The sequence below is a fragment of the Quercus suber genome, unplaced genomic scaffold (assembly GCF_002906115.3).
Source record: "Quercus suber isolate HL8 unplaced genomic scaffold, Cork oak 2.0 scaffold_341, whole genome shotgun sequence".
Taxonomy (NCBI): Eukaryota; Viridiplantae; Streptophyta; class Magnoliopsida; order Fagales; family Fagaceae; genus Quercus; species Quercus suber.
This window is the reverse complement of record NW_027069793.1, coordinates 41,815-69,708: the sequence shown is the minus strand read 5'-3', so window position 1 is coordinate 69,708 and position 27,894 is coordinate 41,815. Positions and strand designations below refer to the sequence as shown.

Sequence of the window (27,894 nt, the reverse complement as noted above, 5' to 3'; positions counted from 1 at the left end):
TCCCCCTCCCCTACTTGTTCTATTAATTGAATTATTGAAAAAATATTGTTCTTTCCCCACTGTTTGGTTGCCAAGAAAACTGGAAGAAGAGAAAGTTATTATTTTTTATTTAAATATTTCTGTTATGGTACTTGTGATTTATGGGATTGTGATGCATATTTCTGATTGGTATAGGTCTTATTAAAAATGGAGGGCTCAGTTGATGAAAAGGAGAAAGCAGTCTTGGGTTTGGTGACAGACTCCCCTGCTGCTGGAGAAACTCTCAGCAAAAAGTAAGTTTCGGAAAAATGTTTCTGATTTCACATAAATTTTTGTATTTTTAATGGAAAAACAGAGGAAAAAGAATGACAATCATTTTTGATGTGATGTAGGGCAAAGTATTTTATACTGTTGTGGGTCTTTGTTTCCTTCTTGGATGTGTGCTGTTTGTGTGTGATGCTATACTTTATACATGGACATAAAATACACTCACAATACCACATTAATCTTTTCCAAAAAATATTTTTCTCAACAACTTTTGCACATAACAAAAAAGAAAAGAAAAGAGAAAACAAGTTATATTATCTTTAATTTTTTTAATATAAAAAAATACGATAGTTGTAACCGCCTGCATATCAAAACCTGCCAAAATGGACTGAAACAAGCTGGAACAACCTGTATTGACTGAGAAGGCCAGAGAATTTGGGTTACATCATACACAGGTGTTATATACAAAAGCAGTATCTGTTGCTTTTGTTATTGGTGGCCAGTACAAAATTTGACCACTATAGATCCAACTTCTTCTAAAAATATTATTTTTGGTGATTTATGCACATATTTAGCTTCTTCTTTTATTGTTTCTTATGCATTATTTTTGTTCAAAATATAGTGCAAGTAGAATACTATTACTATGTAGGATAAGTTGAGGAAGATATGAATATAGCTTTCTGACGCATATAAATTACCCACACCAATAAATGAAGAAATCAAACTAGTTTTGGGTTTTTAATTCCTTTTGTATTTTGGGGAATATTTACAGTGCACTCAAGAAGGAATTGAAGAATAAGCAAAGGGAAGAAGAAAGGCGGCGCAAGGAGGAGGAGAAGGCAAAACAGGTACTTGCATACGTGAAAAAAAAAGTCTACCTCTAATAATTTTTATTATGAAAAATTTTCATATGCAAGGATGGCCATGTCTGAATTAGTCAGGACAAACTTGGAGTATTTAAAATAGTAATTAGTGTTGTTTGTTCATGTATATGACTTCTTTTTTCTGCCAAGAGCCATGTAGCTTAACTAACATCTCTTGGTATTTACAACTGAGACATCTAGGGTTCAAATCCCCTCTCCCCCTATTGTAACTATCTAATTATTTTTAAAAAAGGACACATTCTTTCCTAACTGTGATGAAAAATTTCAAAAATCCTGAAGTAATTGTAGGTGCTGGTTTCTTGGATTACTCATTTTAATATAGAGAATTTTAAATGTTGGTGCCATGGAATGTATTGATGTTACTAAATGAATGAATCGACATTGATCATCATGTTGTGGAGTTTGAACATGATGGAGTATGATGTGTTATTGGCTGTTATCTCTAAGGTACCTTACCACCTTGTTTTGAAATCTTATTAAGAATAAACTTGTGTTTATGTTCCAGGCTGCTTCTATGGCAGATTCCCGCAGCAAGAAATCTGCAGCAGCTGATGATGAAGATATGGATCCAACGGTATAAGTCCATTCTTGTCCTGCAATAGTTAGCATTCTTTTCCTGGATCTTTTCCACAAAGCTCTTGATTATAATCTCAATCTCCTGCTTTTATCTTCCTCGTTTGTTTTTCCTCCAGCAATACTTCGAAAATAGACTGAAATATCTTGCAGCTCTGAGGGCAGCTGGTGAAGAGCCATATCCTCACAAATTCCCTGTTACGATGTCTATCCCTGAATATGTAGAGCAGTATAAAAACATAGGCAATGGGGAGCATCTTGAGGATGTTACTGTAAATTTGGCTGGTATTGAAATCAGGGCTTTTATTTATTTGGTTAGTATTTATCATGTTTCTTTTGGTGATTTTTTTTTTTTAATTTTCTTTCCTATGCAAGGGCGTATCATGAGCAAACGTTCATCTTCTTCAAAGCTATTCTTTTATGATTTACATGGTGGTGCTGCTAAAGTCCAAGTTATGGCTGATGCTAGGTATCTTATCACTGTATCTTTTCTTTTCCCTTACTCATATTTGATTTTTCCTTATGATTTTAGTATTGTTATTTCTTTAGGTACGCAATGTCTTTGACAAATTATCTTTCTATTAGTTTTAATTTTTTTTTTTTTTAAATTGAAATTTTTATTTGTAAGTTATTCATGCATCCATGTGGGCCTTGAACCTATGACTTCTTCCTCCACCTTACCCTTGTAAGAGGAGGTGCAATTTGAGATGCAGCTCATTGGCATCTTTCCATATTAGTAGAAGAGCCTTTGTTTTTGCTTTTGGTCTCTTTCTTTGAATGGACACAAATTGCTCTCTCTGTGATCTTCTGTAGTGGAATAGGTGATTAGTTTGGGAATTTGGATTTTCTTGTTACGTAGCATTTCATGTCAAATTTCTTATCTTAAAAAGTTAATATTTTTGGGTAGTGATTCATCAATTAGTTGAATGTCAATATTTTGCCCAAGTTCCTTGTAAGAGAAACTTTGTTTTTATTTTTTATTTTTTATTGAAATTATTGCTAATTTTGTGTTTTTGAGGCCTGATTAGTTGTATGTAGAAGGCTTTTAGGTAGATTGGCAAAAAGAATGATGTAGGTCATTTTACTTTATCGCATCTTTCTGTACCACTGCCTAGTTTTCTCAACTGCGCTTAAAAAAAAAATTATAAAGGACCTATATAAACATGACGATGAATATGTATGAATGAGACTTTCCACTTGGTACTATTTGGGAAATTTTGGTTCTGATATGAATTAGTTTCATGGACAATCAACACACACCCCCCCCCCCCCCCCCCCCCCCCCCCCCTCCAAAAAACAAAAAAAAGGAAGATTGTTGTTGCACACCGTGAAGTGCACACACCATACGCACGTCACTTGGAAATCATGTATTCACAACACGATTTCAATTATAAATTTGAAATGGTGAAATTGTATCTTGAAAACAAGAATTTACAATTTAACCAAAATCGTGGTTTGAACCCATGATTTCAATTGATGTGACACACACACACACCCTACACTTTAGTGTGTAATGAACATCACCAAAAAAAATGAATTGTTTAAATTTTATCATGTCGTCAACATTTAAATGGAACAATACACTGAATTGAGAGTATAAGAGCATGTATGAATTTAATCCAAACTCCAAGGTATCTTTTAACATTTTGCACACATGTATACAAACATTAACTACAATTATTTTGGTTTCCATTTAAGATGATGTAGTAAAACTGAACCATTCATTTATCACAAATGGTGAAAATTCTAGGAACTTCATGTTAGTGTAATCCTATGAACGCAAGAAGATTTTAACGAGGTTAATTGTTTCTTAAGAAAAAATAATATATCTATACATTGTAATCAACCATAAGCACACATAGAAATAAAAGGAAAACAACCAAACAGGTTTGGAATATTAGTATTCAGAACATTGTTTTGATCCCAGTTATCTATGATTGATAAGGCTAAAAACACTAGCACTGTAAAACCAGCCCCAAATTCCCTATAAGGACAACGCTGGATAAGGCTAAAAAAAACACTTCCACAGTAAAACCAAACCAAACTTTCCAAAAATGACAACACAACTCTAAGCCCACCATAAATTTGTAGGCTACCAAATACAGACATATTGAACATTCTTCTACTTTTAAACTCGAACATATCCTCTGTTGTGTCATCAAATTTCAGATGTACCACTATCACTCCATTTCAAATGTTAAGAGTCTTATGATTCAACGGCCTAAAGTTGGGTTTTAATCCCCCATCCCCAATTGTTGTAAAAGAGAGAGAGAGAGAGAGAAGAGGGTTACACGCTTATAAAAGAATTCTCATTTCTAAGATCCTTCCTTTCCAAATTGGTTGATTACATTAAAATATCCAACATTGTAAGCAAAAATATAATGTATTTCAAATAAAAAGTACAACTTTTTAAAATTAGCCTAGTTAATTTAGGATCAAATAAAACAAATGAGATAAGCATAATGATTTTTTAAATAAAACAAATGATAAATTAGAAAAATTATGAAAATTGACTTTTCAAAGTAGACAAAACATAATGAATGGAGTAATAAATTGTAAAAGTGGGGGTGAATTGTGTGACACTTCACTTTCCCATTGTTACTTTTTGGTTATAAATTTACACCTCCATTTTAAAAATGGAAAGAAAGTGTCATTATCTTATTAATTTTGGAACCTCATTTCATCCCAAACAATACATTAGTAGATAACAGACCAACGTACGTTGTTTGTTTCTCTTGGTGGTCAGGAACTTGGGACAACGGCCCTCACAAGTTGTGCCAAACATAAACTTTTCAAACTACAAACACTTTCTCATTTGTTTTATTGGTCAGAACGTTTCTTGTATGACCCTTTTCTTCCATTCTCTCAATCTTCTTTAACAACACAATCAAAGTTGATTTAATCTCTTTCCTTCATTTTTTTTTTTCAATCCAGATAGTCATATACTTTACTGGGTTTTCAAGAAAAAGAATTGAGGATGTGACTGTTTTACTTTACATGCCAAAGTAAAAAGAGATCATGGATTTGTTGGTGGCTGCAGCAACTACTGCAGCTGGGTACATAGCTGAATTTTGGCAGAGCCTGTTTCCAAAGGACCAAGAAGCTTCCTTGCAAGCCACTGGAGAGGCCAGTACTAGTGATCTTCAAGGAACAAAGAATGAAGTTGGTGTTTTTGGTAGTAGAAGCAAGCAGCTTAGAAGTACGTCTTGTGGGCATTTTGTTAGGCCAGTGAATTCTTCAGAAAGTTGTATGGCAGCTCAGCTGTATAGGGAGAGTGCTAGAATGGAAGAGTATGTGTACAATTCAATTCATTCAATAACCACACTGGCCATTAGACCATTGTTGGTGACAGATGGGAACCAACTAATCTGCCGAGATAGCAGTAGTTTCAAGGACATGCAAATTGGGAGTAAAATGAAGCGAAGTATTGGAAAGGCGCAGCGGTCTAGAAGATTGAGCTGTTGCCAAACAAGGGCATCTTCTAGTGGTGGTGATGGTGGAGCATTTCATTCTCAAGGTTGTGATCTTTATTCTGGTTTTGATGACATTGCTTTAATGCATTGCTTTCATGTCTTTTTTATCTTTCATGTTATATTCCTTGAATGTCTTTGGCAAGGCTAAATGTGATAAGAACTTGTTCTAGAAAGAAATTTTATCTTTAATTGAATGTATGGCTATAGCTGCTGTCTAAACATTTAATATACTAGTTCAAGAAATTAGATTTTTGCCCAGAAAACTAGAACAATCTGGACAGTGAAACTGTTACAGGGATGTAGTTGCTGTAAGGAGTGATGTTTGGTTTTAGATATAGGTGTACTAACTATATCTAACTATATATAAATAGTTGCTGCTAGTTTGTATTGGTCCTGTACAGGTTTACAGGCTCATTCCTCTTGTTTGTACATTGTTATGCTTTTAAACGAAATTTTTCTCATAAATTATAAATAAATAAAAAGTTGTAGTTGATTAAATCATCATAATGAAAGTTTAGTACAATCATGAGATTAATCTAATTTTGGTGGACAGGGAAGCCACACGCAGAAATTAAATTGATGAAGGAAATTATTTTTGGAGACCTACTACTTTTTACAAAAGGCAATGTTTACATTCATCTAAAATCTTGATTCCAAAGTTCTTTGCTTGATACATGATATATCTTTCCTTTTGTTTTTGTTCTTAAATATTTTAACTGAAAATCAGGTTCACACAATGGAATGCTTCTTTTCTTTCTTGGTATCAATATTGGACTAATGTCTACCATAGTTGCTAATAAAAGAGAAGTGGACAACTTGAATGCTGTATTGAAGCAGGCTAAGAACTTGGTTCAAGATTTACATGGGGAGCTCAAGATTAATGATTTGTATACTTTAAAAGAGCTCAGTGATGAGGATTTTGAATCCTGTGGAGCAAATGGATTTTCTTTCCTCAATCAGATACCAAATGCATCTCTTACTGAACTAGAATTAGATAAATCTAAAAAATATGATGGGAGGGAGCCAGATTATCAGGAGGCAGATGACTCTGAGGCAATAAGAAAAATTGAGGCAGAGCTTGAAGCTGAACTAGAGAGGTTGGAATTAAACATGAAGACATATAGCCTAGATAGAATATCAAACTATGTTGAGGTAATTTTGCCCCTGAATCTAATAAAATTTGAATGCATACTTTTTTTTTTAACAAAGACACTATGGTCACCTCGTAGTTATGTGGTTTTGTTATATGCATTGGAATGCTGATTTATAAAACTTGTTAACTTTCTGATTAACCTTTCTCTATAAATATTTTTTTTTCTCCAACACATAGTTTATATTGAAAATGAAATATTTGAGTCATTATTAATTTTGAAATGAGCATATAATTAGTCTGTCTTACTTCTCTTCACACTACAGTACCATGAAGAATCTAAAGTGTCTTCAATTCTGTGCTGCTTATGTAGGCCTTCTGTGCCATCCATCTTCACTTTGGTTTCTTTACAATTCTATGAATGAGATAAGATTGTCTTAGATTCCATCAATTTCTCAAAAGATAATTATTCGATTTAGGTGATAGTGTTTTGTCATCACCTTATTTGATCTAAAGATAATTTGGTGCATTTAGTGTTAGCGTTCCAGTCATCACCTCTATCAGCACCATCACCGTAATATATGTTTCTTCTCTATCTTGCTTGTTAAATTACCGACTATTCCAAACTCTTAAGCAATAAGGAAATAGTGAGTTTAATTACTTCATCATAATTCTAACACTCTCCCTCACTTGTGGGCCTAAACTTTCCCTTAATAAGTGGGGGTCCAACAAGTGAGAATTTAACATTTTAAATGGAAGGTAGAGTGAAGACAGAGATTGAACTCAGGATCTCCTGCTCTAATACTATGATAAATTACCGATTATCCCAAAAGCTTGAGCTATCAGGAAGTGGTGAGTTTAATCACTTAACCATAATTCTAATAGTACACAAATCCAAAACACTGTATTTGACATGACAACTCCTGCAGTAAGATATAGGCAACACATGATTGCAAAGTATGCAACAAGACACAAGTGTTGATTGTAACCTCAAGATAACCTCAAAAGTTGCTTTTAGTAAAGCAGACTCAAGATTATATCTTCCATCATTTGCAGCTCTCTTTTTGATGGAAAGTGTGGTATTCTTGCTTCAATACTGTTATCAGTCCTAAGCAATTCTTAGCTTTGCTTCTTGTGATGGAAATAGTCTGGGTGCATGTAGTTTTTTTTTTAATTAAACTCAACAAAGCCTTATCACAACCATGTGCCTTGGCTACATAGAACCTGTTTTATTTTAACCATTCCATATTATCCATGGCAATATGGCTTATGGCCACATTTCTTTTGATAATCAATTGACAGTTGTGTTATTTCCAACTACCCAATCCATTCTTAGTGCAAATTTTAACTGCTGCTGTTACTTTGATAGGTTTTGGTTCATATGATCACACATTTAGCAAGAATTATCATTTATCATTCCAACACTTAAAATTATAAACACTGCCCCATATGTGTTACATTTATAGGTCATATTATTGTTACTCTCTGTTCACTTGAGATTAAATTTCTATTTCCTATATAAACAAGAAGCGTTTACTTTTATCTTCTGTAGTATAACAGTTCTGGATTGTTTTTTCTCTCTTTATTGAAGCTGGATCCTGACTTTGTAGTTGATGTTGTTCAAGAAGATCTGCCACCCCTCAAGCTCCCTAGGCCACCTGGTTGTTTATCTGACTCAGACTGTGATGTAGATTGGACCTCCACCTCCACCGATTACACTCATACAGCAGACTGTGGAGTGTCACCTAGGGAGTTGAGCATACGTCTCCATGAGGTAATTCATTTGCAGCTTGAAGCACGTATCATGGAACTCGAGACTGCGCTTGAAGACAGCCAGATGAGGTTGCATGCCATTGAATCAGAACATATGATCTCTCAAAATAACTTGCATGTGGAAAAAAGATCTTCAACCCAAGAAAGCCCAACATTTATGGATGAAGGCAATGTGGATGGACCTTTCATTATAAATACATCAGGGGAAGCTCTAGATTTATATATTGAGGCTTATGAAGAATTTACCAAGATGACTATAACAGATGAAGGGGCTCCACCAGAAACAACATATAACAGTGATAAGAAAGAATTGAATCCTTTTCACAAAAATATGTTAAAGGGTCAAGATGGTAATGGTACGGCTAATGAGTCCAGTTCACAATGTGATATCATTGAAGAGAAATGGTCAAGTTATTTAGATCATAACAATACAGGAAAGAGTGAAGATGTTGATGAAGACGATCATGAGATGGGAAAGCTATTGATAAAGCAGATTGTGGAGAAGACCAGGCAAGGTTCTTCGAAGGTTTTAAATGCTCAAAGAATGCTGAAATAAATGAATAAGCAATAAATGTCATGATGCTAGGTTGAAAAACAACAACCACTACAACCAAGCTTTAGTTTCAAATTTTTTGAAAAGCTATAAATCTTCAACAAACTAATCAAGATCAACAAATGTTTTTTTTAGGCATTCTATTCTATCATTACCTTCTTAAATTGACATGCGGTATTTTTACCATTTCTACTAATGTTTGTTTGGGTCTATAGGATGACAGAGGGAAAAAATACATGTACGGTTAAATTATGGATATCAATGAAATATTTTTACTCAATGCATATTTGGAAATTGATCTGACAGTTTGAAGATTGAATGCAAAAAGGAGAAAGAACTTTTGATTTTCCAAGTTATAATGTTCTATATCTTCAGTTACAAAATATAATCTTTATATTATCTGATTCTTTCGTGTGAAAAGGGTGGTGATGTTCTGAACAGTGAAATCATGATTTTCCAATGGGACTCAGGTTGATATCAGTTATAATAGGGATTGGCAATTTGCTGTTAAATTCCTTTTCCTTCCTGGATACAATTCCAGAAGAGCTGCTTCCATGTAAGATCTATCCACCTTCGAAAAGAAATGCACTGAGAACCTGACCCTAGCTTGACAGATATCTTCAATGACAGTATTCATATCCCAAAGAATTGGAGAATCGAAGGATGTGAAGAACCTTCAACTAATTTGCAAACTCCTAGTCAGTTTCAAGGAAGAATTTGTAAATGTCAAGAGCTTGAGGCCAAGTTCAAGACTTCTGTAATGTAGCTGTTGCTTCCCTTTACCTCAAGGGTAAAACTTAGGTGCAAATCCTTAAATGTTATACCTTAAGCTCTCTAATTAAATTCAACTATGTAGTTGCATTGATCCCTAACGACACTGCATTAGCCGATGTAGCCATCATTGAATTTAAGGAAAAGTACACTTTGCCCACCTGTGATTTGCTCGAAAAACACTTTGCCTACCTGTGGTTTAAAAATTGACATTTTAATCACCTGAAGTTATTTCTATTTATCTCCCATTACCCACCTCTGTTAAAAATAGAGGTAAATTTGTATTTTTGTTACCTTTTTACGTCTCTCTCCTCTTAAATCATTAAAAAAAAAAAAAAAAAAAAAAACTAAAAAATCAAGGGAAAAGAAGATCTAAAAGCTAAGTTTTGTAAAATAAAAACCTAACTTAGTGATTTCCTGTAAACCATATATTTGGCCTTTCATTTTTATTTTATGTTTACAAAAAAAAAAAAAAAATCATGATTTAAATAAATAGGCCACTTTTTGAAAATCACTGAGGTACTTCTATCACCTTATGTTCTTATGATTGGCTTTGCTATGTCTCCAGTCACATATCTTCAACAAAGCAGCCTGGGTATAAAATGCTTATTATTCAGGTCAAAGCCAAAAATAACCTTTATTGATTAAAATTTAATAGGTTTGAGTCTCATTCAGTTATGGGAATAGAGTCCTCCAAATAGTGCCCTAGAAGATTGCCACTGAACTTGCAGGCACTGATATCAAAAGCTTTATTTCTTTTATTGGTGATGCAGCTCAAAGAATACATTGATGATACTGAAGATTTGATCAATATTAAACTGGTAAGGCATGATTTAAAACTTCCAAATTTTATGTTGCCTTTTCCTCCATTTATTTTGAATTTCAAAACATTTATACTAAAGTTCTAGCTTTACACTGTTTACTTGAATAGGGCAATGTTCAGAACCAGCTGATACAGTTTCAGTTGCTTCTTACGGCGGCAACCTTTCTGGCTACAATATATGCTTCTGTAACAGCAGTATTTGGAATGAACTTTGCAGACTCAATATTTGACCATCCATCTGCATTCAATTGGGTTCTGGTTATTACTGGGGGTGCCTGTGGGCTTTTGTACTTCTCTTTCCTATTTTATTTAAGGCGCAGGAAAGTCTTTCCATTGTAAAGTGCACGCTGTTTCAAATTAAATGACAAATAAGGTTGTCACCACCTCTCTATCTTGTCTCCAACACTCATTTCTTTGCTCTACCTTCCTTTCCCTTAAATGCAGGAGCTGGCTCAATCTGAGACAAGGTCTGCAGAAACCATTATTTCAACTTGGTTTGTTCTATTTTTGTTTAGGGTCAAGAACTATAAATAGATAAAAAGTGCCTGGTAGCTTTCCTAGTAACATGGGGATATGTTCTGTTATTTTAATTGAACATAAAAGGGTAGGGCATTTTACCTTTTGTTTGCTAGGACTCTATTGAGATAATAGGCCACTAGACTCAATGGTTGCTAGACATTAAAATTACATGCTAGCTTGCCTCTGCTGATGATTTGTTGCTAGCACAAATCTGGGCTATCATTCGATGACTTCATACTTTCTATAACCTCCAGGCTGTAAGGTTGGTAATAGTGGCCAGATATCATTCTAACTCTAATCAAGTGTGCCTCATTCTCGCTGCCCCTCCTGTCTTTTCTCTCCCAACTAGTCAAAAAGGTTTCAGCCGATGGCTCCATTGTCAGCACCTCTAATAGAGAATACTATTAGGCAGCAGAAACTGTTGTTGATGTAGGGCAAAACTTAGGTACAGTCATTTAGGTTTTCAACCATTCTCCAATTAAATTCATTCTCCAATTAAATTCAAGGGGAAATTACACTTTGTCCACCTGTGATTTGCTCGAAAAACACTTTGCTTACTTGTGGTTCAAAAATTGACACTTTACCCATTTGAAGTTAGCTTCATTTGTCTTCCATTACCCCACCTCTTTTAAAAATAAGAGTAAATTTGTATTTTTATTACCATTTTATGTCTCTCTCCTCTCAAAACATTAAAAAAAAAAAAAAATCTAGAAAGTCAAAGGAAAAGATCTAAAAGGTAGGTTTTGTAAAAATTAAAACCTAACTTACACATCTTCTTTTCATGTATTAAAGAAGCCTACATGTTTCATTAAGAACATGCCCACAGTATCTAAACAACAATAAACATATTGACAATGCAAAGCTTGCTTGGATTGCTAAAAAGGTTAATAAAAATCATGGGATTGGCATTGCAAGCAAACAGAGAGCCCCCGCCCGTTTGAGTTGTTGCGAGCCTACCCCAAATGATATTGAGGTTCTCCATATATGGCAAAAGGTAAAGGTGAAATAGAACGCCTGGATGCAGATAATTAGCAATATGGAGACCCAGCACATCGATTGGAATAAAGCTAAAATCAGAACTAAGGATCCAAACTTCTGGGAAAAAAAAAGTTGGAAGGAGAGTTTCTTATTTTCTTCTTTGTTAATTTCACGTTTTAATTGATGTTTGTTCTTTACTCGATTTGTTTGTTGCTTCTCTGTTTTGTGTTTCCATGTTTTCCTCTTTTATTTTAATTTTTGCATTCATGTTCTTGTCTGGTTGAAAACAAATACAAAGCTCACATGAGAATCCAATTCACACACAATAAAAAAGAACATAATAAATGGAAAAGGAGTGAAGAGAGAAAACCGTGCCTTCTATTTTGTATGGATGGGTCGCTCCTTGTTGCTATTGTAATTTCTTAGCCGCACATCTAAAAGTTGATTCATGAAAAGAAGATATAAAAAGCATGCTCTCTAGATCGCTATAATACTCCGCATGCAGTCCGCATTACGCGTAATACAGGAACGACTACCCCGGAGACAGCACGGCAGCGGTCAGCAGCGTGAAAAAGGATGCGTGCGACGAGAGGATAAGCGCAGTCAGTGTCGACTATCAGAGGGTAAGAAGGAAAAGAATTCAGAAGCTGGATTGTTAGAAAGTCGGAACCCTCAGGATCTCGGACACAATTGTGGGGGCCGTGCGTGGTCAGTCTGCACCTACTGTATGCCCCGGTTTGACTTGATCCGGAGGCACATTCGAACACTTTGTCCGACGCAATCCAATTCCTTTGAGCAACAATGCTATATACCACAACCAGTGACCACATCGCGTAGACGATACACCTGGCCATATATGTCTGCGATGCCACAGCCAATGCCGCCTGGTTTTGGAGGATGATGGTTCAGGATGTGTGGCATACTCTGGACGCAACGAGGCCGGTTCGATTGTTTTGGAATACAGTGGCAGTCCCATAAGTCTATGTACGCTACTATCCCATTCGGACGATCCGTACACAAGCCGAGCTGGAATCGACTCTGTCCGCTATCAGTTCGTTGTGGTATTCGCCAGCCTCACTCATCTTCAGACAGGTATCGCGTTACTGTATCGGTTGAGATTGCTCTGCGCTAAGTATTACCGCCGAAGTTAGATGCGTCGATTCATTCTGCTAGTACTGTACTTGAGTGGGAGCAGTCAGAGAAGGTCCAAAGCTCATCGCCTGTTCGCTGCTCTATGTTTATGCCCAATCCCAATAACCCAATAACGTGCGCATCTGCGGCACATCTCGTACAGCCGACTGCGCTTGTCCTGCGCAAAGATCATGCTCGACCTCGTGATGAGCAACCTCAATAGCGTCACTCCACGCCTGCTAAGACTGAGACCGATCGACGCACTAGTGACCAGGTAGCGATCGTGTTGTGCCATACGCGTCGTTTGATGCTGCATCGCAGTCCGTAGAGCAACCGGACGCCGGCTTGATTCACCTGGGTTTCAGAGGTGAAATTTCCCAACTGTCACTTGCGAACCCCCTGGTGAACGCGGCATAAATTCTGGATCTATCCTTAGATCAGACAGGGTATACAAAAGACAATCGCCTAATCTCGCAGACTCAACCTTCCTATTGCCACAATCCTCTCTGAGATAACTCCCTATGGCCCTATCGTCGGGACTTACTGCGGGCACACACTCAGCTGGGGACTTACTGGACTGACTGGGTTGAACAACGGCACAGATCACGGTCTTACAAGTCTCAACAGTACACATCTGCAACAAACTGGCTGGATAAAAACAGAAACAAGAAGAAGCAGATATTACGTCGCACATTTCGTCATGGATAGCCATTGGAAACTTGCGTAGTATTCGCTCAACCATTTCTATGATTCCATTTTGCTACAGACAGTATGGGTGGCTGTATATGATCCTTCGACTTCGAAACATTACTATCGGAATTAATAAAACTTAAGTCTTCATCTTCATCATATCTAGTTAGCCAAGGGTCCCTCCTCCGTCGAAGTAATGCTCTACGCTTATAGGTTTGATACAAAGTTTCATGATCTTATTGGACAATCTGTGCGTCTCTTTTATCTTCTTTATTTCCCCTGATTCTCAAAACCACATAACATAATATATATTATGAGCAACCAAATATATTAGTTCACTTATGTCAATCTGGCCTAAGTTGTTTTAATGAGCTTTTGGCCTCTGTTTCTACTCCTTTTCCTGTGTTATTGACATACAAATTTCCCTTCCCAAAAAAAAAAAAATTGGGCTTAAATTTTTTTTTTTTGGTTGGGCCATGAATTGGGCCCGGTTGGGGCGAGTCCGGGCCCTAGAAAAAAACCCGGTATCCTAAACGGGCCGAGTCCAGGCCATGGATCTTGCCCTGCGGGTCGGGTCCAGGTATGAAAAAACCCGGCCCGAACCCGACCCGTTGCCATTCCTAATTTTGTTTTCATTTTTTACTTCCCACTAGTGTATAATTTTGTATGTACAGGTATAATTAAAAAAATTTATAAAATGTTCAAATTATATATAGTATTAATTTACACTTTTTTTAAACTATACATTTCTAAAATATTTATTGGTTTCTCATTTTTATATGTATAATTCAATTGGTTTTAAACTCTTTAGTTTTTGCACTCACAAAAATAAAAAACTTAGATGGACATGTGATGAAAAATTTGATTCCAATTGAAATATAATTTAGAATTTAATTCGATTTTGACTCTTCGATTTTTGCACTCAATAATATACTTTGCACAAAATTAAAAATTAAATAGGACACTTGGCACAAAATTGAGAATATTTAATTGGATTTGGGCTCTTTGATTTTTACACTCAATAATTCACTTAGCACAAAATTAAAAATTAAATAGGACACGTGGCACAAAATTAAGAATCCAATTAAAATCCAATTGAATTTTCTCCTTGCTTTATATATACTAGCTTATAACCCGCACAATGTGCGGGATATTTTTATTTATTATAAAAGACATGATAATTGAAAATATAAACATTTTTTCATTAAGATAATACCAAAAAATAAAATCAAATAATTGCTTGCAAGAAAAAGACATGAATCCAAAGAGTCTTTTAGAGAGACTTCCAAATTTAATCTTGAAATTTCATGGTCGGTCAACAAAATTTTAAATAGACCTTTTAGAAATAGATTTAAAAAATTTGTATTCCTTTACCACCCATGCACTCAAGGAAAAAGAAAGCGCTTTTTTTTTTTTTTTTTAACTCTAATAATTTTTTATTCAAAACATGTTCCAAAGGTCCAAAAGATTATCAAAATAAAATTATGCTAGTCCAAGAGAGATTATAGTTGTCTTTGTTTTTTGTAGAAGCAAATATAGGTGACTTTTTGACAAAAAATAATTAATAATTAAAATATTATGATACTCAAATCCTGTAGTATTAATCCATGAAATGCATCAAACTACAATAGTAAGTAGTGTCACAAAATTCTACACCAAAGGAAAATGTGGAGCAACAAACAAAGAAATACAGGATAAAAAAATTCATTGAGTTTTGCCTAAATGCAGACCATTGATCCTGGAAATTTAAGAATATTGTCAGATTGTCTAAGAAAAACTTTCCCTGTAATGTAATAAAGAAACACATTAGAGCACAATTAGTTATAATTAGCGATCAAAATTAAAACTAATATTCAGGATATATATTCTAACTACAATGAAATTCTAGCAATAGCATAATACAATTTAATTGAGTGTTGAAATCAACCAACTTCAGACTTCAATTGTATAAACATTATATCATAACAATTCTAAAATATTTTAACTTTCAGAGGTTTGTGTCATTTGTATTTTCTAAATGTTGATGGACTTTTTTGTTTCCAGCAATGATTGATGCTTTAATTAACTGGCGCCTCAAAAGTGAAGGAATGAAGATGTGCAGAGATCTCAAAATCCAGAGCAAAGCCAGCAAAGGGAAAGCCAAGTACGAAGTAGGAAACTTTTGTACACAGTATGGCCTACCTTCCATCCTTCCTAAGAGAAAATCCAAATACAGAGGCAAGGAAACCTCTGAACATTTTCATAGGAACAGAACCAAGTCCAAGTATTATAGAAGACAAAAATATAGCAAAGATGACTTCTATAAGAAAGGTAAATCCAAATCCACAGGAAAGTTCATACCCAAAGCATCAGGAAAATGCTACAACTGTGGAAAACAAGGTCATTTCAGAAAAGAGTGTAAAGCTAAGGCCAAATCCCTTATCAATACCCTCGTCAATGACCAAGCAGGTAAAGAGGAAATCTTTAAGCTCCTAGAACTCAACCAATCAGATAGTGAGGTTTCTAGTAGTGAGATTCGTCAGATCTACCAGTCATCCTCTGATTCCTCTAGAGTTTCTTCTAGCACCTCTACCAGTCATCCTCTGATTCAGTAATTTTTTCATTAAAAATGGATCCCACGATACTATTCACACATTTAAAAATTATTTTGCTACAGTGTTTTTTAGTTTTCAATTTCAGTTTTCAGTTTTCAGCTGTATCCAAACGGACCCTAAGCCACAACACTAACTCCCTTTTCTACAATGTATTCAAAGCCAAATACTTCCCCAATTGCTCAATTTTGGATAAGTGGGTTAAAACGAATCGATCATATGCTTGGCATAGTATTTTGAAAGCAAAAAGTCTTGTTTTGTTTGTAGAGGTTCAACTTGGCGAATTGGTAATGGGGAGAAGGGCCACATTAGAGGTGACAATTGGCTCCCGGATCCATTCTCGAGGCAAGTCATATCTCCCTAAATTTTTTTTCCAAACTGCACTCATGTCTGTGCATTAATAGATGAAACAGTTCCGTGTTGGTTGGAGGACAGAGTTCGCGATGAGCTACTGCCCCAGGAAGCTGAAGCTGTTCTCAGCATTCCCCTTAGCAAACGCAGACCTGAAGATTCTCTTATTTGGCAAAAGACGAAGAATGGAGTTTACACTGCAAGAAGTGCATATCGGATGCTTCCAGAAATTGAGGCCTTGTCCAAACCAGGCCAATCAAATCCAGCAGCAAATAATGGATTTGGAAGAAAATATGGAGCCTCAATGTCCCTAACAAAATTAAACATTTTCTATGGCGGGCTTGTTGCGAAGCACTACCTACAAAGAAGAATTTGTGCAAGCGAAAAGTCACTCGCAATGATGTGTGTGAAAGCTGTGGTGANCACTGAAAAGTTTGGAAAGCAGTCAAAATGGACAGGACCATTAGTAAGACTGGTTTCTATGGTACCTAGGAGGCTGTCATTAAATCTTATATGACGAGTGTCTCTAAGGGCCATAAGGATGGAGGCATTTAATCCTTCTCGGATTAAGGGTTTGACTCCTACCTGGACTAAACCTATGTGGATGAAATGAAAATCATCCTTCCTGTGTCCTAACAGGGTTGCTTCAGGTAACAAGTAGCATGTTTCGTACTCCTTGTTGATACTGTGAACCTGTTCTATGGTTCGGACATAATAACTGGTTTTAAATGCATTCTTAAGGGTCCAAGAAGATTTGTAGATCTTGTTGGTGGGAACCTTGGGAATGTTCCAATCTCCTAGTTTTAGATCTAGATCTGAAACTTCATAATTCTCCGAATTGATTACTCCATCTGACTGGGGAATCTCCGAGGGGGTTGCACTAGATGACCTAATGCTGGTAGAAGAGTTACTTCTAAACAATCTTCTCATATTCATGATTAAAAGCCTAGTAAAACAATTACAACCTAATTACCTTTAACCTCAAACTTCTGGATCTATCCTTAGATCTGAAACAGGGTGTACAAAAAGACAATCGCCTAATCTCTGCAACTCAACTTCCTACTGCCACAATCCTTTCTGAGATAACTCCCTATGGCCCTATCCGTCGGGACTTACTGCGGGACACACACTCAGCTGGGGACTTACTGGACTTACTGGGTTGACAACGGCACAGATCACGGTCTTACAAGTCTCAACAGTACACATCTACAACAAATTGGCTGGATAAAAACAGAAACAAGAAGAAGCAGATAACTGGGAAACAATTGATCAACATGGACAAATAATCAAAGAATAAAAGCAGATAGATAGGAGGCTCAGCCTTCCAACAAAAGACAATAGTAACAACGGAACTAGGAGGGATGATGAATAGTAACTGGAGAGTTATCAGAAAATAGATGTAAAACAATTAGGAACATATAAAAATAATGAATATTAATGCACAAAATAATGGATAACTATGGCGATAGAACCGGCCAACTTGATTTAATTCAAAACTGTAACTTACAACTCAACGATCGGCCAAAAGTGGCTCTGATACCAAATGGGGTAAAGTTACAATCAATTATGAAGACGGTGCAGACGATGGTACAGAAGAGGAAGTCATGAACTCAAGCTGGCTTTCCAGAATGTTTGAATATGGATTTGTTAGGCTAATCAAGCTGACACGCCATGATCAAATTATCCAGTTCCCACAGATCATACAACAGGTTGTCAGAAAGGTCAGAAGTCCATTTGTCTCCATTAGATGCTGGAGCACTCTCCCACAATGGGATGGTATCAACTGGATGACTGTCATTCCCTCCAGACACCTTGTTCTCATCAATGGTTACACCTACCAAGGTCCCTGGTTTGAAGGAGATTCTTATTTATCTTTCCAAGAACCTCATAACCTTATAGACTGTTGGCGTAACTATTTTACCAATGAGACTCTCACTGTTGCCCAAGACTTGTGGGCAAATTATCATTTTGTTGGTAGCACAGGAAGAATTTCTGTCTTCACCACCAAACCATATTCTGAAGCAACCATGAACCTCCAATGGATTAATTGCAATAATGATCCAAGACGTTTCATTGCTAAGCAACCAGATTATGAGGCCCTGAATTGGTGTGGCGTCTGTAATCAGTTTGCTACCTTCCATGAACACGACTATAATCATAGTCCTCCTTCAGAGTATTATGATACGGACTAGCAACTCCTGCAGAAAAGTTAAAAGACAGTAGAACAGACTTCTCCTGCCTCTTCCGCAGTTTTAGTTTCCCTAGTCCTGGATAGATTCTCCAAATAGCACCAGTCACTATTTGGAACAGTTCTCAGACCCGGTTACTATGCAAGATTCTACACAACTACAGTACCCGGTAAATCACTATTCACCGAATAGTAAAAGTTGAACAGTGATTCTGAAAAGCAAGGGGACAAAACACTATTCATGTACAGTGACCACTACTGTTCACTCTACAGTGCCCCGACAAATAATCACGAGGTTACTATTTGCTTTCGGCTGAAATGATTATTCACCCGAGTTAAAGCATTTTACCTTCCGGATTTTCAGCAGTTGAGGACGCTCCCTTCCTCTATATAAGTGAGTCTCCTCCTCAATCTGAAGCAGGTCCAGTTTAATACTTCACCTCAGAGGTCCAATTTTAGGAGTCTTTTAGCTCAACTTAGCAAAACACTTCAAAATACCTCCCTTCTCTTTACAAATTGTAAACAGATGGCTTTTATTTCTTGTATCATAGTTTACAGCAATTGTAACCTGCCCCTTTTATACTTCCGCATACAGATGGCTCATCAGACCCATCTCTTGTTGTAACTTCACCCCCTTTTGGTATTATACAACTATGATTCAACATATATTAAGATGGTAAACAGTTATTATACACAAATAGACATAGAAGTAATTCATTAAAAAAATATATGTAGAAATGAAAATAACTTAAACAAAAAAAAAGGTTAAACCATTTTGAAATTTCATAATTTTCTTCCCAATAACTTTATATAAGTTAAGATATACAACTATGTAAATTATCAAAAATAAATCATGAAAATTATTGTACTGGTTAATTTATTTTCTTAATATAGATTTCTTTTTTTTGGAAGAAGATTTCTTCTTTTTTAAAATAAAGACTAAAGAGTATTACCTTTTTTTTTACTTAGAAGAATATTACAATCTAAACCCCATAATTTAAGGGAATAACAAATTGAATTCTATAATTTTAAAAGCAAAAAAAAAAAAAAAAATGCCTCACCACTCTTTCACGCTTCGGGTACTCCTAGAATCGCTTGTTGTCGTTTTCAAGAAAGCGATAATCTTCAAGTGGGTGCAACGCACCGCCGCGATTGTTGCCTCACCACTCTTCACGCTTTCAGGTACTCCTAGAATCGCTTGTTGTCGTGTTTCAGAAAGTGTCCTTGCAATTCTTCATTGCCACGAAGGTACACGATTGTAAGGCAAGGTTTCCCACATATTTGCACTCATATACACTTCGGGGAGTTCCAGAACCTAATGGAGCGGAACCAAAACTTGCTTTCTCAACCTATCTCGGACTCTATAAGCATAATGAGCATCTTCTAGGGTTCGATATTTCAGGTCAGACTCTTTAGGAAAAACCCGTTTAGCAATGCTCTCGCATATCAACAAGGACTTGTCGTAGGCCGAGTCAATCGTAGGGCACCATTTTGCTGCAAGACTGATATCTCTATGCTTTCCTTCATTCAAAGCTTGCATATCAGCCTTCAACATCTCTGTAAAAACATCGGAAACGGCGTCGTGCAAGATTCGATAANAAGATTGAGCTTTGAAGTGTAATAAAAATATAAAATAAATTAAACAACTTGTGTTTGGCCCTTGATATTGGTTGAGGATTAATTTATTATATTTTTAAATTTGAGTTTAATTTGGTACTTTTGAAACTATTGAGTTTGTTAAATCATATTATTATATTATATTATATTATATATAATAAAAAATATATAAAATTTTAAATATATATAAAATATATATTATTAAAATTTTAGATTTTTAAAGAACTAAAAAGAAATAGTATACTACCAGGACTTTAATTCATTCTTATCATCATTAAATAAAATTAGATTAACATTATTTTTTATTTGTTAGGATATATTTCTTAAATTAAGGGACAATATTTAACATACAAAAATTTAATTTAGATAATATTTATCATCTAATTAACATTATTTTTTTATTTGTTAGGATATATTTCTTAAGTTAGGAGATAATATTTAACATACAAAAATTTAATTTAGATAATATTTATCATCTAAATTTTCAAAATTTTAATATTATTAAATCAATATTATTTATCATAATATCAAGCTACAAACTTGATTATTAAGGGATAAGCATAATCCAAATTCTTTAAGAGGTGATTAATATAAATCTATCCTAAGAAACAGTATATATCTCCAATAATTTGATAATTTCTATCTATTTCAAAAACAGTATATATCTCTATTAATTTGATAATTTTTACATTAATGACATTTAATATATATATATATATATATCAAAATTCCTTATAGCTATCAACCACGTCCTCTTTCTCTCTTATCTTTTTTTTTTTTAATTTTTTAAATTTTTAATTTTTTAATTTATTTTATTTATAAATTTTAATTTTTACATGTTACGTTATGTTGAATCAACCTTTTTTTTTTTCATTCTATTCATATGACCTTTTTTAATTCCAATTTTTATGGGATAAAAACAAACACATTGATTAGATATCTTTAATTTCAATAAGATTTAAATGAATTATATTTCAAATGGAACTCTACTAATATATATAACCCTATATATCTTTTTTGGAGTGAAACTTATTTCAATATGTGAATGCTTAAATCCCATGACACTGCAGGTATGCATTCTTTCTTCTTTTATTATTATTATTTTCATTTTGTTTATTTACTGTTATTATTGGTTTTTTATCATCATGTGATTTTAATTAATGACTTCAAAACATTTGAAAACATTTTCAAGTTTCTAAAGGCTCCTTCTTTGTTTTTATTAAATTGATTAGGTTTTGTGTATTGGTTGCCTTTTGTTTAAACTAATTTTCTTAGCTTTGATCTAATTTATATGCTTAGGGTTAGGGTCTTAGAATTAATGATTAAATATGGTTAGAATTAATAGATTAATTTTAACAATTTTTTATTTGATTTTTATGTTACATCAAATTATCAAGATGTTCTACACGTGTATTCTTGAACTATCAACTTTAATTTTAATTTATAATATTATCAAGATTATATTAATTTTAGATTTATCAATTATTTAGTACTTTTTTTAAAATAATTATCAATTTAAAATTCAATTCTTAGAATTAATGATTAAATATGATTAGAATTAATAGATTAATTTTAACAATTTTCTTATTTGATTTTTATGTTACATCAAATTATTAAGATGTACACGTGTATTCTTTAATTATCAACTTTAATTTTAATTTATAATATTATCAAGATTATATTAATTTTAGATTTATCAATTGTTTAGTACATTTTTTAAAAATAATTATCAATTTATAATTCAATTTGGAATTATCAATTTAATTTAGTTTTAGGAAGAAATCTTACCCCTTATTTTAGTGAGATAATTATTTACATTTGATAATTTTTTCTTTTATCTTTATTGAATTTATTAAAATATATAATTATTTATACGTTTATTTTATAAATTTTTTCATAAAATCGTGCAACGCAAGTGCCTATTATTAGTTTATTATATTTTCTAAATTATGGTTTAATAATATATGTAAAAATATTTTTTTAATTTTTGAAAAATAAGTAAATTACTGTGTTTGGATATGTTTATTTGTCAAAAATTAAAAATATATTATTGAAAATACTATAACAAAATTATTTTTAAAAATGTAAATAATATAGTAGGAACAAAAAATATATTAATATGCGCATTTTTTTTGTGTTTTTGGCTGAGTGGTAAACACTACTGTAGGACTCAGCTAAAAACGCAAACGCTGAAAACGTGGAAATACCGCTATCCAAACTTAATTCTTTGTGGTAAATGAAAAAGTGGAGACCGATTTAAATTTATGATGAATAAATGGGTTTACAAAGAATCCATCCACCTTGACTGAGTTTGATTTAAAACTAAAACTAAAAATACCAAAACCATTTCAAAGGCAAAGGTTTGATCAGCTTTCTTCAATGGAAGATCCTCCTCAATTCCACATATTCCACTTATGGTAATTTCTCTATTAACTGTTCCTGTGAACAAACATGTCTTTCTTCACTTTCAGTTATCCAAGCTTTCCCATATTGTCTGCGAACTCTGACACTGACAACCTCAAAAGGGTGTCCTTATTTTGTTATTCTTCTTCCATTTCTGCACCTGGGTTTCTCTGATTTTCATCTGATGGGGTTTCTGTGATTGCTCGATAGCCATAGAAAAAAAATGGGCATTTGGGTTATCATTTCATGCTTTAGTTTATGTGAAAATTGATTTTTTTACTCATTAGTTGGGGTTTTGGGTTCACTGTTTGCATCTCTGCACATTTGTTGATTAATGGTGGAGACAATTACTATAGGGAAATTTATGGACAAGTGGCTCATAAAGATTGAAACTTTATGGGTTTTGGGTGTTGAATTTCTAATTTAAGATTGAAAATCAAACTGTTTGTGTTAGACTGTTAGTTCACTGTATGCATCTCTGCAAAATTGTTATGGATAGTGGGGACAATTGCTACAGGGAAATTTATGGACAATGGCTAAAAAAGTGAACTTTTGGGGTTTATGGCGTTAACTTTCCTAAAATGGTTCATTAACAAATGCCCGGCATCTGTTAACTGGAACCAATTTTTAATAATGAAACTTTTTGGGTTTTGGGTGTTGAATTTTTAATTTAAGATTGAAAATCGAACTTGTTTGTGTTAGTTTTCGTCTGGGATGGATTACTGGGGCAAGCTTTTAGGCAAATTAGTTTTCATTAGTAAATTGCATTAAAGTATGCATATTGTTTGCGCTTGTTGTTTTGTTTTTCTTATGGTAAGCAATATTGGTTACTACTATTGGTTCCAAAAAGTAAACGAAATTTAGATTTGATAGTTTTAACATGCTTTGTTGAGTGCTGGTCTAATTCTGTAAAGTCTTAGAACTGAGAAAACTACATCTTGAGATGTAGTACATGTTTTAACATGTTTTCTCTTTCTTCTCCTTCTAAATGTAGTACACATGTTGTTACTTATCAAAGAGATGGTTTCTTTAACTTCCATTTGAACACTTCATTTTTCCCTACTTTGAGCCTGCTGATGGAAATATGATCTTGGCTTGATTAATTTATTTGATTTTCTTCTAGAACACTTCTGCTTTTCAGCTTTTACTTCAGAAATGTAAAAAGAAGATGAATGGTATCGATACCAATGGCTTTGATTGCGTATACACTCAATTACCAGCTTGCATGCAAGATTGTGGTTGTGACACAGTGGCATTTGGATACAATCTGATTTGTTTCTGATACGGAATCCCTGGAGCAAAATATTGATTGTGAAACAAAGCAGGAGAAAGTAAAATCTGATGGAAGAATCGCAGCCTCTTTGTGGTCCTCCTAATCTTCCTGAATCTGCATCTGCTCATAGTAGTGAGAGATTTCATTCAAATGGAATAGGAGGAGAGGGTCTAGTATTACAGCAGGCCTGAAGAAGAGAGGTCACGGGAGTCGATCTTGGATAAAAATTGATAAAAATGGCAATTCAAAGACTTTGGAGCTTGACAAGGCTACAATAATGAGACATTGTTCTTTGCCTGCCAGAGATCTCCGACTTTTGGATCCTTTGTTCATTTATCCTTCTACAATATTAGGACGGGAGAAGGCAATTGTGGTCAGTCTTGAACAGATCCGGTGTATAATCACAGCTGATGAGGTTATCCTGATGAATTCATTGGATGGATCTGTTGTGAAGTACAAGTCAGAATTGTGCAAGCGCCTTCAGATAAAAAAATATCAAGCCGGTAAGAAAAGCATACAAAGTTAAATTTTTTACTAATCTGAAATGTATACTTGCTTCAACCTTCAGTAGCCCAATGTTAAGTTCTTGCTGAAAGTGGGTGCTGATGCTATGCTAAGGTGGTTTTTGTACTCTTCAAATTTAAAAAGTTAAAATGCTGCATAAATTTCTTAACATGTGTACCGATTTGATTCAGAGGATCTGCCTTTCGAATTTAGGGCACTGGAACTGGCTTTGGAACTAATATGCATGTCTCTTGATGCTCAGGTATGCAATACACCACAACCTTTATGGTAACATCTTCATTGAAAATAGACCTAAGTGAATATGTTATTTGCTCACAAAATATGGAGATATAATTCTTGTACATGGTAAAGCCCTGATGCTACTTACTAAACAATTATGGACATCCTTGGTCAAGCCCCAGTTTTGACTTACCTGGGTGATTCCTTGAAATCGATTAATGTGCTAGTGGCCACATTGTTTTGACCACAAATGAGTCACAAGGTTGGGTTGGCTTGTATATATCTTTTCCATTCCATCTGATAGTCTGTTATACTACCTGAAGAGAGTGGAACCAATCGGTCCCGTTCATTTCAGACTTGGTCTTGGAATGGGCTTTTGCTGTGTTCAGTCTTGGCTCCCTCTTAGTTGATATGGTTGGTTTGACACACTGAGAACCCTGAGCACAAGGGCTTCATCTCTCTAAAGGTTGTAAATGGCAAGTACCTTAATGAAATATTAGCTAGAAAATTGTATGCAACCTAGCGTAATGCATCCTTTCTCAGCATAGTCCTTTGAAACTAAACAGGTATGTGATGAGGGTCTGCATACACAATAATTTTGCTTGCTTATTCATTTAGTACTCGAAAACTTCATGTTGAACTTATATTTGCCAACCTTGTGATTCTACAACTGTGTATCTCATGCATGTGGATGTGGGAGAGATTGCCCTGATTGGATATGACAGCTATCTATTTCATTTTTCCACATTTCTTTAAAAACTTCTTTTCACATCTCAACTCAAAAAATCTGCAATCTCAATTGCTTAGAGCCTACATGGACCCTTCTTCACCATCAAGTTCCATCTAGATCCAGTCCCTCCATTAACCTCTTGTCAGTCATATCCATATTTCTTAACATGAGAACTTTATTTTATTATATTTTTATAGGTGAGTTACACACACACACCTAGTGGGTCTTAAACCCACCCTTGACCTCACCCTCCACATAGCACTTGCTAAGGGAAGGAGGTGCCAGTTGAGATAGAATTCATTGGTAACATGAAAACTTAGATTAGGAAAGGGGGGAAAAGGTCTTGCATGGGCAATATATGGACAGGATTGCTACCAATGTCTGAAGCTTAGTATTTTGTGTGCATTGTTGTAAGATTAGTGGGCTTGGTAAAACCAGGGTTCTATTAGAAGTTATTAAGTGAGGAAGAATAGATAAAATAATTATGTTTGAAGTATCATGTAATCTACATTTTTGAGTGTTATGTGAGTATGAATTAGCATTGGGAAATTGGAAGGGCCACCTCATAAATTAAAGCATGAAATGTTATTGTGAAACCCCTCACATTAAGGAGTTTCTGGATTTGATAGGTATATGAACTGGAAATGGAGATGTATCCTGTGCTAGATGAATTAACAACATCTGTTAGCACCCTCAATCTAGAACGCGTACGTAGACTCAAAGGCCACCTCCTTGCCTTGACACAGAGAGTTCAGAAGGTAAATATTTTAAATTTAGTCTTTTTTGGATAACTCTATGCTTCTCATGCTCTATGTAACTTTAATTTCCAGGTCCGAGATGAAATAGAACATCTCATGGATGATGATGGTGACATGGCTGAAATGTACCTGACTGAGAAGAAGCAAAGGTCAGAGGCTGGTCTAAGTGATGTTTGTATACAAACACATACCTCAGGTGGGGCCCGAGAGGTTTCAAAGTCTGCTCCTGTTTCACCTGTGGAGTCATCCACCAGTGGATCCCAGAAATTGCAAAGAGCTCTTAGTAGTATTGTGAGTTTGAGCAAACATGGAAGCTTCATTAGTTCATCAGATGCTGGGGAAAACATTGAACAACTGGAAATGTTACTTGAGGCATACTTCATTGTCAGCGACAATACTCATAGCAAATTGTCAACGGTTAGTGATTTCCTGTAAACCATATATTTGGCCTTTCATTTTTATTTTATGTTTACAAAAAAAAAAAAAAAAATCATGATTTAAATAAATAGGCCACTTTTTGAAAATCACTGAGGTACTTCTATCACCTTATGTTCTTATGATTGGCTTTGCTATGTCTCCAGTCACATATCTTCAACAAAGCAGCCTGGGTATAAAATGCTTATTATTCAGGTCAAAGCCAAAAATAACCTTTATTGATTAAAATTTAATAGGTTTGAGTCTCATTCAGTTATGGGAATAGAGTCCTCCAAATAGTGCCCTAGAAGATTGCCACTGAACTTGCAGGCACTGATATCAAAAGCTTTATCTTTTATTGGTGATGCAGCTCAAAGAATACATTGATGATACTGAAGATTTGATCAATATTAAACTGGTAAGGCATGATTTAAAACTTCCAAATTTTATGTTGCCTTTTCCTCCATTATTTTGAATTTCAAAACATTTATACTAAAGTTCTAGCTTTACACTGTTTACTTGAATAGGGCAATGTTCAGAACCAGCTGATACAGTTTCAGTTGCTTCTTACGGCGGCAACCTTTCTGGCTACAATATATGCTTCTGTAACAGCAGTATTTGGAATGAACTTTGCAGACTCAATATTTGACCATCCATCTGCATTCAATTGGGTTCTGGTTATTACTGGGGGTGCCTGTGGGCTTTTGTACTTCTCTTTCCTATTTTATTTAAGGCGCAGGAAAGTCTTTCCATTGTAAAGTGCACGCTGTTTCAAATTAAATGACAAATAAGGTTGTCACCACCTCTCTATCTTGTCTCCAACACTCATTTCTTTGCTCTACCTTCCTTTCCCTTAAATGCAGGAGCTGGCTCAATCTGAGACAAGGTCTGCAGAAACCATTATTTCAACTTGGTTTGTTCTATTTTTGTTTAGGGTCAAGAACTATAAATAGATAAAAAGTGCCTGGTAGCTTTCCTAGTAACATGGGGATATGTTCTGTTTTATTTAATTGAACATAAAAGGTAGGGCATTTTACCTTTTGTTTGCTAGGACTCTATTGAGATAATAGGCCACTAGACTCAATGGTTGCTAGACATTAAAAAAAACGGCGTCGTGCAAGATTCGATAAACCGGGTCTCGGTTATACCTCTCGAAAGCTTTCTTGGCCATGGCCAAGACTTGTTCTTTCCTCATGGACCTTGCGTGCTCTCTCTAAAGATTGACTTTAGCAATATTCTGCTTAACCCTCAACTCCTTGGGCAACTTTGAAGTCTTATTCTTGTTCTTAATCTTATTAGTTTTTTTTTTTTTTTTCTTCAT

General features: G+C 34.7%; 4 protein-coding genes across 4 annotated transcripts; all 4 read left to right on the top strand.

The window, feature by feature from the left end:
• Positions 1-138: 138 nt before the first annotated feature.
• On the top strand, positions 139-2,284 carry LOC136061698 (lysine--tRNA ligase, cytoplasmic-like). The gene is made up of 5 exons (XM_065759794.1): positions 139-272; positions 1,019-1,094; positions 1,636-1,704; positions 1,823-1,988; positions 2,079-2,284. The coding sequence occupies exons 1-5, from the start codon at positions 187-189 to the stop codon at positions 2,267-2,269; spliced, it is 588 nt and encodes a 195-aa protein (XP_065615866.1). The 5' UTR covers positions 139-186; the 3' UTR covers positions 2,270-2,284.
• A 2,103-nt stretch (positions 2,285-4,387) lies between these two features.
• LOC111997006 (uncharacterized) lies at positions 4,388-8,944 on the top strand. The gene is made up of 3 exons (XM_024029045.2): positions 4,388-5,220; positions 5,904-6,328; positions 7,858-8,944. Exons 1-3 carry the CDS (start codon positions 4,722-4,724, stop codon positions 8,593-8,595), a joined length of 1,662 nt encoding a protein of 553 aa, XP_023884813.2. The 5' UTR covers positions 4,388-4,721; the 3' UTR covers positions 8,596-8,944.
• An 893-nt stretch (positions 8,945-9,837) lies between these two features.
• Positions 9,838-10,569, top strand: LOC136061685 (magnesium transporter MRS2-5-like). Its single transcript, XM_065759768.1, has 3 exons — positions 9,838-9,980; positions 10,137-10,184; positions 10,295-10,569. Exons 1-3 carry the CDS (start codon positions 9,966-9,968, stop codon positions 10,523-10,525), a joined length of 294 nt encoding a protein of 97 aa, XP_065615840.1. The 5' UTR covers positions 9,838-9,965; the 3' UTR covers positions 10,526-10,569.
• An 11,834-nt stretch (positions 10,570-22,403) lies between these two features.
• Positions 22,404-27,375, top strand: LOC111997017 (magnesium transporter MRS2-5). The gene is given in 8 exon segments (XM_024029054.2): positions 22,404-22,668; positions 23,796-24,086; positions 24,089-24,430; positions 24,623-24,693; positions 26,031-26,159; positions 26,232-26,576; positions 26,944-26,991; positions 27,101-27,375. Coding segments are annotated over 7 exon segments (1,257 nt in total). The 5' UTR covers positions 22,404-22,668; positions 23,796-23,995; the 3' UTR covers positions 27,332-27,375.
• The last annotated feature ends 519 nt before the right edge of the window (positions 27,376-27,894 follow it).

Coding starts and splice junctions, on each gene's coding strand:
- LOC136061698 (XM_065759794.1), top strand. CDS start 187: ATGGAGGGCTCAGTTGATGAAAAGGAGAAAGCAGTCTTGGGTTTGGTG. Junction 273..1,018: donor GGAGAAACTCTCAGCAAAAA/GTAAGTTTCGGA, acceptor GAATATTTACAG/TGCACTCAAGAAGGAATTGA. Junction 1,989..2,078: donor TGTTACTGTAAATTTGGCTG/GTATTGAAATCA, acceptor TTCCTATGCAAG/GGCGTATCATGAGCAAACGT.
- LOC111997006 (XM_024029045.2), top strand. CDS start 4,722: ATGGATTTGTTGGTGGCTGCAGCAACTACTGCAGCTGGGTACATAGCT. Junction 5,221..5,903: donor TGGAGCATTTCATTCTCAAG/GTTGTGATCTTT, acceptor ACTGAAAATCAG/GTTCACACAATGGAATGCTT. Junction 6,329..7,857: donor GAATATCAAACTATGTTGAG/GTAATTTTGCCC, acceptor TCTTTATTGAAG/CTGGATCCTGACTTTGTAGT.
- LOC136061685 (XM_065759768.1), top strand. Junction 10,185..10,294: donor ATTTGATCAATATTAAACTG/GTAAGGCATGAT, acceptor TTACTTGAATAG/GGCAATGTTCAGAACCAGCT.